This window comes from Scomber japonicus, chromosome 17 (assembly GCF_027409825.1).
Source record: "Scomber japonicus isolate fScoJap1 chromosome 17, fScoJap1.pri, whole genome shotgun sequence".
In the NCBI taxonomy this organism is placed as follows: Eukaryota; Metazoa; Chordata; class Actinopteri; order Scombriformes; family Scombridae; genus Scomber; species Scomber japonicus.
This window is the reverse complement of record NC_070594.1, coordinates 27,290,841-27,302,565: the sequence shown is the minus strand read 5'-3', so window position 1 is coordinate 27,302,565 and position 11,725 is coordinate 27,290,841. Positions and strand designations below refer to the sequence as shown.

The window sequence follows — 11,725 nt, the reverse complement described above, 5'->3', positions numbered from 1 at the left end:
CCATCACTTTTCAGGCATAGGTTAATAATTACGTTATACCAAGAAAACGTCCCGCATCACCCAATCTGTGTCAAACACATTCTAACAATCTAACACGTCTTGTCCATCTAAACACATGAACAAATTATGTTCATTTTAGGACTGAGAGAGTTTTTCAATATTATAAGAAAATTATAAGAAAAAAAGCATGAATTGAGTTTTCTTACTTTTCAGATGACGGTAATGTTGGCCTCTAAAGCGCAGGTGTTCTTCCCAGAAAGACATTTTTCCAGTAGATAGATTTTCTAGCGATAGATCAGGTAGCGCAGATATGATCCGGGTTGTAGTTTTCCAACAAGGTTTTTTCTTCCAACACGTTCAGGGTTTATAACAGGTCCAGTCCAGTCCTATTTCAAAGTTATAAATTGGTGGATTTTTTTAGGGCCTGTGACGTCATCCTTCTATTTTCACGACTTTGACGTCATTCTGATTATGTGAAGTTATTAAAAACGAGAGCTTTAGGAAATGCTTTGCTGGCAGAAAACTCTTTAAAAAGCGGATGTTATATCAGATAATATGTTATATTCTCCTGCAGTCATGGTTTTTATCATTATTTTTTAATTTCATAACATTTTTATTTCATGTGACTTTTTATGTCCTGGTGTCACTTTTCTTCACATAATACTGTGAAACGTCGCTTTTTCTTCCCAAATAGCGTCAAGAAGTTCATCAGAAAACGGTCCATTAAAAGAAAACCTAGACAATATAAAAATAAATAAAAGAAAATAAATCCAGCAAAGTGAAGAGTATTTAAAATCATTGCTGTTCTTGTTGTTCATGTTGTGTTCGTTATTAATACTGTAGCACCTCGAGTTTCACGATCAGTGAAAAGTGCGGTACAGGCCTAGCATTATTATTAATCTAATGTTACCCACTGTTACTTTGGAGAGAAGGAAAACTTAACACCTTAAAAACTTTTCATTTAGCCTTAAATGTAATTACTTTTCCTCACGTGACCCACAATATAGAAAAATAAACATATTTTACATTTATCAAAAATTTAAAAAACACCGTTCAAAAATACAGTTTGTTCACATTGATTGTATTAAAAGTGTTATGTTCTCTAGTGTTATGTAATGTTGGGCTATTATTAATGTGGTGATTATATAGTGTATAATATAGTATAGTGATTGTAAATATTTCTTCTCCATTACCAAAAAGCATACAAACTACAGAATACACTCTGTGCTCACTGAAAGCTTTATTTAGGATGAATCAGCAATTTATTAAATACTGATGAGATATTCATGAATGTGAAATATCTGAAATGATGTATAGACTAATTATGAGAGGATACTATGAAATACCTGAATATGAACAGTATAGGGCCGTTTCCACTGAAGAAGTTCCTGGAACTATTAGAGGGACAGGAACTTCTTCAGGAACCTTCCTCTCACTCGGCCCTGTCAACCGCCGTGTCTCCACTGAGAGGGCCGAGTGAGAGGAAGTTCCCGCCCAATGGCCGTGACGTAATCATTATTCGATTACGTCACGGCCAAGAAGCAGAAGTAAGAAGATAGAAGAAGCAGATGAAAGAAGATAGAATAAGCAGAAGTAAGAAGAAGAAAGAAGACAGAAGAAAGAAGAAAGAAGATTTTTATCCAAACTGTTAAAGTAAGTGTAGTTATGAAATTATTACCTGAAGAAAAAAGCTCGTCGGGACAAGCCGTGATGTCCTCCAGAGCTAGGGTCTGGTACTGGCTCGACGTCGACGGCTGCGGCGGTGGAGCAGAGTCTTTCGTCCCCGGGTTACATGTATAAGCTGGCCGATGTCCAAGTATGTTGTCCAGCAGCGTGTACCACTTATTAACCTTCCTGTTGGCACCGCTTTTATTATTGTGGTCCTTAAGTTTTTTATAATCTTGTTTAAGTTTTTTTTAATTTTTCTCTACACTGTTTAGCTGTGTGGTGGATGCCCAATAAATCTAAATGTTCCGAAATAGCCAAATACATTTTTTCATTCCTCCGAGAGGACTCAAACCCCCGCTGTACCTCTTCGTTGCCATAAAAGGCCAGCAACGCCTGGACCTCCTCGTCTGTCCATTTATCTGCCATTTTTTTGTGTATGTATTATTGTTTTAAAACGTCGGCTATTTGGGTTTTTAAAAATGCCGGCTATTTTGGAGCTTTCATTGACGTCACTTCCCGCCTTGAGTATTATCCAATCAGCACGCAAGAGTTTTTCGGGGCCGTTCTGAGTACCTACTCCGAGGCAGGGACTCGCTTGGTTCCTGTAAAAGTTCCGGAACCCTGTCCTTTGGAGACGGTTCCTGCGGTGGAGACACGAACCAACGGCCACGGCCCCGTAAAAGTACCCCGAAGTTCCTGCGGTGGAAACGGCCCTTTTGTGTCATCCCACAAAGTTCCTTACAAACTGTTTAAAAGGTATAAGATGTATTGCCAAGAAGTATAGTTACAACAAAGAAGTACACATTTCCTTACTTTTTGTGCTATGCTTATATATAGATATACAGATAGATAGATAAATAGATAGATATAAATAACAACCAAAACTACCTAAATTATATACAATCACAAATACCAAAAATAAAGTATGAAGAATAGAAGCCGATAAAAAACAGAAATTAACTGGTCATGTTATTTAATAGTTTCTATTCTAGAAAACTAGAAGTAAGGTGCCCACTCCAACAAGGTAAATTGACCCTCATGGTGACATATCATTGATGTGATGTGATGCCCTGGTTGGCTTCCCATATCGCCAATATCTAAATCCTCCACTGACAATATAATATGTATTCAATGTTTTCTTCAGAGGATTGTATTCAGGTCAGGGTGGAAAAACCTTCACAAGTGCAGCAATATTAGGTGTGAAGTACTAACCAGTTGTCAGTTTTAAGAATGTCAATGTCAAACTGGCAACCACAGGAAGATAAGAAACCTTGAATGTGAATTACGAGTGAAAATAAGTAAGAATAACTGCATTTTATTGAACATTTTGAATTAGTTTTCTTCAATTTTTTTACTTTACAAAGTTATCCAGTGGGTATGTTTGACACTGCTGGTTTAGAAACTGCATTTATACCCAGTGAGAGATCAGGCTGGTATTAAACACGAGGAAGTGGTGACTCTCTCTCCTACAGAGAACATAGAGACACTGTGTGACCAAACCTGGCTGACCAGAACACAAACCCAGCATACAGAGGCTGAGTGAATGTGGTGTTGAAGGTGTGGAGGTGGATGGGTGTGTCAGGAGAGACTCTGTAGAAGGATAGAGTGCCAGCAGGACTGTCCACGTACACTGCTACTCTGTTAGACACAGAGGAAGATGGGGAAGAGGGGTCTGTTCCTCTCTTATCGTGCCAGACACAGTAACCGCCCTCAGAGCACTCGAGACTCCAAGACTGATCGTTCCCTCCAAACCAGGAGTCGGGTCTGCCTCCTTTTCTGCTGATGTCTCCATAAGTCACCGCTATCAGACCGCTTCCTTCCCACTCCACCTCCCAGTAACAGCGACCAGTCAGAACGTTTCTACACAGCAGCTGAGGCATGCTGTCGAATCTGTCTGGATGATCAGGATATGACTGGTCCTCCTTCACATAGGTCACCTTCCTGTTGTTGTCAGACAGTTTGAGGTTTCTGTGTGCTGTGTTTGGATCCAGTGTGAGTTCACAGAAATCTGATTAAGAGAATTAGACACAATACAGCTGCAGTTATTGAAGTTTGCTTTGTTTTCAAATCAAATCAAATGAAAAACACACTTACACTTCCTGAGACCTGGTGTCAACCATCGGACTCCAGCAGGCTGCAGGCTGAAAGGAGGAGGGGGGGATCAGAGCAGCACGTTGTCTTTAAGCATGCTAACATGGATGTGACATGGCTCTAGTCTACTGTTTTTATTATTCTGTTCAAATATAAGGTTGGGATTTGGTAGACTTTTATCTAATCTGAATCCACTATCCCAATCCTTCTGAAACCCTGATTGAATCTAATAATGTTTAACTTTCAACATTTACAGGCAACTTCAGTTAGAAATAACAAAAACTCAAAGATTCAGTTGAGATCTGTGATAAGTTCTGACAGAGAAAATGTTTCCAGCTCTTCGTCCTCAATCAGACATTGGCTGCATCCGAAATCACTCACTACTCCCTACATAGTGCACTACATAGTGAGTACGCCGTTTTGTAGAGCTGTCCGAATATCTAGTGGGAATTATTATACCCTATATAGTGGTCTCAAAGTATCCCACAATGCATCTTGAAAAGTAGTGTACAACCAGTGGTCATTAACCAAGTAATATTTACCATCATGCATTGCGCTGATGTAATTAAAGGCACCTGAGTAGTGTCTGAAAGTGCTTTTTTCTTTCTGCCGATGAGCTCCCTATACAGTCCACTATGTTGGACTCCCTATGTAGTGACTAGGGAGTAGGGAATGAGTGAGTGATTTCGGACACAGCCATAGTCTCTCAATACCTGAGAGTGTCCAGACTGCAGTGTGGATCCTCCAGTCCAGCAGACAGGATCTTCTCTCCTGAGTCTCCTGGATGATTGTAGCTCAGGTCCAGCTCTCTCAGATGGGAGGGGTTGAAGCTCAGAGCTGAGGCCAGAGAAGCACAGCCTTCCTCTGTGATCAGACATCCTGACAGGCTGCAAACACACAAAACAACACACATGTCAGATATTCTGAAAGTACTGCTGTGTGCAGTCAGATGAAACAACAAACTCTCTCCAAAACAACTCACTAACTAAAAGATGAACTGAATCAGCCCTGTGCAAAATTCCCTGCGCTGTCTCGCTGTTGGGCAGCCTAGGTGTGTTAAACAAACAGACCCAAAGACTGTTGTGCGTAAATGCAACTGTAAGTTTTAATTTATGCATTATTACGAGTTGTTGATAACTGCATTAGTACATGCTGGTAAGGAATAGCCTACATGTACAGTTCATTATTATATTATTTGCAGTAGGTGTAATGCTTCTGTTGTTAGCTTGACCACTTGTTAATTAGCAGCACTTATGTTCTTTATTTTGAATATAATGTTGAATAGATTAGTCATAAACTATTTGATATGACTAGCTAATAGTGGAAACCTCATTTATTTGTTCATAGTTTTCATGCTATTATTGTTGCCTGTATACATGGTATGTGCTGTCTATCTTTGGTTGCAGTCCAGAGCTCTTGTGGACATTTGGAGCATTACTTGTACTACTGTGAACTTGACTGTTTACAGCAGCAGTGCTATTATTGTCATTATTTCTTTCTTTATTCAGACCATTACAACTGATTATATATTCTGTTGTTGTTTAATGTCCTTCAGATAACCACAACTTCAAAAAGTCATAATTGGCTGATTATTCTTATTGGATAAGTACGATGTCCCATCTGTCTTTACTCCTGTGGGACATTATTAAAGATTATTCCTGGAATAGTTCCGGACAGTATTCAATCAGATATATATTTCATGTTTGATGGAGCCTCCTGCCATAAGATGTGACTTCACAATGATTCATCAAATATCCACCTGCTCTTTAGCCTGAAAGTGGAGCTCGAGGAACCTCCTGTGAATATTTGGCCGTCCAGGTACAACGATGTTTAGTTAGAAGAAATCTTAAAAATCATCTGTGGTAACAATTCAGCAATAAAGGCAAACACAAAGGAAAACAAAAAAATCTGTATGGAAAGCAATTCTCCACTGCTGCACTTAGGTTCAAAACTGGTTTGGCAATACACATTAGAAGAGTCAATCCTACACAGGTTTAATGTTTATCCTATAATATCATTCAGATTTTAAATGGTCATCTCTTGAACCGGTTGATGAATCCTGACCTGAGAGTTTTCAGTGTACAGTGTGGGTTCTTCAGTCCAGCACACAGCCGCTTCACTCCTGAATCCTGCAGGTTGTTGTTACTCAGGTCCAGCTCTCTCAGATTAGAGGACTGGGAACTGAGAACTGAGGACAGAGCCGCACAGCTTCTCTCTAAGAGGTTACAGTCAGACAGGCTGGAGAGGAAACAAAATGAAAAAACAAGTAAGAAGTTATTCATTTTGTTGAAAAGATAGCAGCATATATAAATAATAATGAACAAATTTAACTATCTCTGTACTTACACAGCTTTGTTGGAGGCTTTGACCACTGGCAGCAGCCTCAGAAGAGCCTCCTCTGAAGCAGAGTATTTCTTCAGGTCAAACACATCCAGATCTTTTTCTGATGACAGTAAGATGAAGACCAGAGCTGACCACTGAGCAGGAGACAGTTTTTCTGTGGAGAGACTTCCAGATCTCAGGGACTGTTGGATCTCCTCCACTAGAGAACGATCATTCAGTTCATTCAGACAGTGGAACAGATTGATGGTTCTCTCTACAGACACATTCTCACTGATCTTCTTCTTGATGTACTCGACTGTTTCCTGATTGGTCCTTGAGGGACTTTCTGTCTGTGTCAGCAGACCTTGTAGAAGAGTCTGATTGATCTGCAGTGAAAGACCCAAGAGGAAGCGGAGGAACAAGTCCAGGTGACCATTTGGACTCTGTAAGGCCTTGTCCACAGCGCTCTGGTAGAGATGTGTCCCTGCAGATTCTTGTTGAGTTTCAGACTTCTGTAATGTTTGTTCTTCTGCCAGCAGATTGACTCCAGACTTGATGAATGTCAGATGGACATGAAGAGCAGCCAGAAACTCCTGAACGCTCAGATGGACGAAACAGAACACCTTGTCCTGGTACAGCCCTTTCTCCTCTTTAAAGACCTGTGTGAACACTCCTGAGTACACTGAGGCTGCTCTGATATCGATGCCACACTCTATCAGGTCTGATTCATAGAAGATCAGGTTGCCTTTCTGCACCTGCTCAAAAGCCAGTTTTCCCAGAGACTCAATCATCTTCCTGCTTTCTGGACCCCAGTGTAGATCTGTCTCTCGTCCTCCATCATACTTGATGTTCCTCAGTTTGGTCTGAACCACCAGGAAGTGGATGTACATCTCAGTCAGGGTCTTGGGCAGCTCTCCTCCCTCTCTGCTTTTCAACACATCCTCCAGAACTGTAGCAGTGATCCAGCAGAAGACTGGGATGTGGCACATGATGTGGAGGCTTCGTGATGTCTTGATGTGGGAGATGATGGTTCTGGCCTGCTTCTCAAGTGTGAATCTCTTCCTGAAGTACTCCTCCTTCTGTGGGTTAGTGAACCCTCTGACCTCTGTCACCATGCTGACACATTCAGGAGGGATCTGATTGGCTGCTGCAGGTCGTGTGGTTATCCAGAGGCGAGCAGAGGGAAGCAGTTTCCCCCTGATGAGGTTTGTCAGCAGCACATCCACTGAGGTGGACTCTGTAACATCAGTCAGGATCTCATTGTTGTGGAAGTCCAGAGGAAGTCGACACTCATCCAGACCATCAAAGATGAACACAACCTGGAACTCTTCAAACCTGCAGATTCCTGCTTCTTTGGTTTCAGTAAAGAAGTGATGAACAAGTTCCACCAAGCTGTACTTTTTCTCTTTCAGCACATTCAGCTGTCTGAAAGTGAATGGAAATGTGAAGTGTGTGTCCTGGTTGGATTTGTCTTCAGCCCAGTCCAGAGTGAACTTCTGTGTTAAGACTGTTTTCCCAATGCCAGCCACTCCCTTTGTCATCACTGTTCTGATTGGTTCATCTCTTCCAGGTGAGGCTTTAAAGATGTCTTCATGTCTGATTGTTGTTTCTGGTCTGACTGGTTTCCTGGATGCTGTTTCAATCTGTCTGACCTCATGTTCATCATTGACCTCTGCAGTCCCTCCCTCAGTGATGTAGAGAGGTGTGTAGATCTGATTCAGAAGGGTTGGGTTTCCTGCTTTAGCGATCCCCTCAAACACACACTGGAACTTCTTCTGCAGGTTAGACTTGAGTTTAGACCGACAACAAGCAGGACTTCCTGAATGAACACACAAGAAATAAGATCAACAATTGATTCATAATGAAAATGTCAGTTTAATTCCCCTAAAGAATGTATATATAAACACATTTCCTCCATCTCATTTATCTATCATGTTAAATCTTTATAGAAATCCTCTTACTGCTCTGCAGATGCTCAGCCAGCTCCTCCTGCTTCATTCTCCTCAGGAAGTGCAGTGTGATCTTCAGAAATGCCTCTCTGCTGCTCCTCTTCTGCTCTTCCTCCTCACCGTCCAACACCTCCTCATCCTCCCTCTGATTCTCTAAGCATTCTGGGTAATCTGGACTCAGACTCTTCTGCATCTTCTTCAGTTCGTTCTTCACAAAAGTGACGATGTTCTCCTCCAGCAGCTGGAACAGAATAATATATGAATGACACAATCAAACTAAAATCATGAAGCAAACATCAGATCCATGTTGGACACACTGACAATCAAAGTAGATGTTGTACATGTACAGACCATAAATATGGAGTCCAGGTGTGTTTGATGCTGCTGGGCACACTGACCACTGGGAACCTCTGAGCTCTCCTGGTCTACTCTGTGGAGGAATCATGAAAAATGAGCTCACATTATGTCTATCCACTCTATCCACACAGAGACAAACACAAGCTGTGCCTAACACTTAAAGCCACTGAGGGGCTGCATAGACAGGCTAAAAACGAATCGACGCGCTGGCTACTGCACTATTATAACTTGTGTCTAGTGAAACAAACAGCTTCCGGATTTGCTTCTTCATTTCATGCGTTCTTTATTTCTCACCGTTTCAATGATCTTCAATATTATGCAAGTATTCATTGCCAGTGCATATAAAGTCCATTCAGCTGTGTCACATACAACAAACAAACGTGACGGAGCCCGGACCGGTCGAAAAACTGTGTGCTCATCCGTCCAGCAACACCTGACACCTGACAGAAAGTTCCCACCTATATAGAAATGTACACCCAACACCATCAGGACACCTACTGGCCCAATTTGGTACCTTGACACACATTCACATAGAAATGGCTCCTACACAAGCTATAAGGTCCATCAAGTGATATTTGGATGTGAACAGAGAATCAGATGACTCCCTGTCGTGGTAAAGCTTTACTAGTCCTGCTGATCCCACTGAGAATCAACAGCTCAGTCTGTTTGTAGCCAGTTTGGTTTAGTCCCAACGGCTCTCACCAACCCTCCATGGAGCTCTCCCTTCCTCACTGCACACTACTGAATTGCCCTGGAGCAAGGCAGCTAGAGACAGTGTGTACAGTACAACCCAGTACAACCAGTACCCTGATGCTCACTTACTCTGTCTGTGAAGAATGTTGATTATTGAAGCCTAACGGTGGCTCTATCGAACTGTTGCTCTTCATAGACACACAGCTGGATTCAGGTTGGTCCAGCTTCCTCCTGATAGAAACACAAGATAAATTCTGCTCAGGCCAGAACACACTGACTATAAATCTGTCAGTGATTGAATACACCTGCTGAACATAACACAGGAGTATCCAGGTAGTTTATATGAATTCACTGTTAAACTTAAACATGATTAACTGCATGAGCAGAGCAACATTGATTAGCAAAAACAAGAAAAGTGAATAACATTGATGATCTTGTTGGCACCTGTTAAGGAGCAAGATTTATTAAGCAACAAGTGAACAGTCAAGTGATGTTTATTTGAAGCAGGGAAATGGGCAAGTGTACGTTTCTGAATGTCATTAAAGAGGACAAAATTGTGATGACTAGATGACTGGGTCAAAGCAACTCCAAAATGTCAGGTCTTGTGGGGTCTACCAAAAGTGGTGCAAAAAAAAGCATAACCTATCAACCTGTGGCAGTAGCCTCTTTCAGTAGAATAATGCACCCTGCTGCACTAAATTGTTCAGGAATGGATTGAGGAACATGACATCCAATTCTCCAGATCTCAATCAGATTGAGCACCTGATCCATGGACCGCCCATCTCGCAACTTACAGGACTTAAAGGATCTGCTCCTAATGTATTGGCGCCAGATACCAGAGGTCTGAGCTATTTTGTTAGCATGAGTTGGGCCTACATAATATTGGTCAGGCGGTTTTAATGCTATGGCTGATCAGTCGATATTCAGTGCGTTACCTGGAGGGGTGAAGTTGATGCTCAGCTGGGGGCAAAGATGCATGAACCCTTAAGTGTCAGCTCATGGTAAATTAGTGTTGGGATTCGTATTCTCTAAGGCTGGGTATACACTGTGTGATTTTGGGCTGTCCAAGACAAAAAATGACCAATATGAAAGAAATATGATGTTGTCTTTGGTTGTAGGTTTCTTCTTTTTTGGTTCATTCAGAGAGATTACTGCTATATATATTTACCTTAAAGCATAATGCGTCTGCTTTAAATGATTAACTGTAGAACTCACTCTGCTGAATGCATGCATGAATTCATTAAACACATTGTTTTAAATGGTTTCAGTATGTGTGATGAAAGTGTGGAATCTGATGCCCCTGTGCATGCTGGGAAGGTTCACAACACACCTTCGTTATTTAACAGCCATCACATGATCAGCACTCAGCCAAGTCACTGGTCATGGCTTCAGCTCTCTTGACATTCTGCCTTCATTATTCAAGATAACTTCATCCAGATTATTAATCATTCCTCAAACAGTCTCAAAGACATAAATGATCTGGATGAGAGTTAACAGGATTATTTTAACCTGATGGCAGCATGTTAGCCTGTATTAATTAAACCACATGTGTTAAATACAAGGTCCTGATCTTTACTTACTGTGTCTGTGAAGAAAGTTCATTTTTGAAGAGTAATGGTGGATGCATCGATTCATCGCTCTTCAAGGACACACAGCTGGGTTCAGGTTCGGGTTCAGGTTCAGGTTCAGGTTGAGGTCCAGCAGAGTGTGGTCTGTGCTCCCTCCTTGTTCTTTAACACAACACACACAGAGCGTTGAGTGTGAATAATGATGGTGGAGAACAGTGATGGACAGTTAGAGATCCTCATCTCACCTCTTAGATTTGGTCAGGCTGTCATCTTCCCCACACACAGAGCGTTTAGAGGGAGGGACTCCCTCCTCTCTGTCCTCACACTGATCCATGCTGCTGAAGTCACATCCACATCAGTCACACACACTTTCTACCTTCAACTGGAGAGGAAACACAGATCATCCTTCACATCAGTTCTCCTGCCACATCCTAAATATCAGCTGTAAAAGTAGACTTTAGAGCAGAGCTGTTGTGTTGGATTGCATTACATTGTACAGGTGTTCCTAATAAAGTGCTCAGTGAGTGACTTTTGTGTAGTTTCATCAATAACAGTAAATGTGTCACTTTTATAATGTAGATGATCACGTGCATTTGATTGATGGATCTGTTTTTATTGCTGCTGTGATGTTTTAGTCTACTGAAGACACTAATTTCACATTTATTTCAAAGCTGTGGAATAATGTAGTGTAGTAAACAGTCAAATAGGCTATCTCTGTAAAACAACATCAAAGAAAACGACCACATCAACTAAATTTGAACAAGTTAACAAAATTGGCCTGTTTAGCTGTGCTGCTACTGTTGTACTTACGGTAGCCTACGGTTGCGGTTCGGATTTGATTGGGCTGCCGTAATTTCTATATTAAGAGTGCAAATTAATTTAAAAGGTGGATTGCGGGTAGGAGGACACAGGGCAGAGGACGGAGCGTTGCCCGAGTAACGTTGTTCCTCACATGTCACACACGTCACCCTGCATGAGCACAGGAAGCAAAACTAACGCGCATCATGAATTCACTTTTAGGATAGTAATTTAGAAGGAGAGAAACTATTTGTGGTTTTAATTTCACAGTTTGTGATT

The 11,725-nt window shown here is 41.4% G+C and overlaps 1 protein-coding gene across 1 annotated transcript; it reads right to left on the bottom strand.

The window, feature by feature from the left end:
* Window positions 1–2,681: 2,681 nt before the first annotated feature.
* LOC128377281 (NLR family CARD domain-containing protein 3-like) lies at window positions 2,682–10,754 on the bottom strand. The gene is made up of 10 exons (XM_053337207.1): window positions 10,661–10,754; window positions 9,210–9,311; window positions 8,382–8,460; window positions 8,043–8,271; window positions 7,987–7,993; window positions 6,106–7,896; window positions 5,824–5,997; window positions 4,473–4,646; window positions 3,763–3,809; window positions 2,682–3,676 (listed from the first exon to the last, which is right to left on the bottom strand). The coding sequence occupies exons 1-10, from the start codon at window positions 10,705–10,707 to the stop codon at window positions 3,135–3,137; spliced, it is 3,192 nt and encodes a 1,063-aa protein (XP_053193182.1). The 5' UTR covers window positions 10,708–10,754; the 3' UTR covers window positions 2,682–3,134.
* Between the last annotated feature and the right edge of the window lie 971 nt (window positions 10,755–11,725).

Coding starts and splice junctions, on each gene's coding strand:
- LOC128377281 (XM_053337207.1), bottom strand. CDS start 10,707: ATGCATCCACCATTACTCTTCAAAAATGAACTTTCTTCACAGACACA. Junction 8,272..8,381: donor ACCTGGACTCCATATTTATG/GTCTGTACATGT, acceptor ATTCTGTTCCAG/CTGCTGGAGGAGAACATCGT. Junction 5,998..6,105: donor AAAGCCTCCAACAAAGCTGT/GTAAGTACAGAG, acceptor TTTCCTCTCCAG/CCTGTCTGACTGTAACCTCT.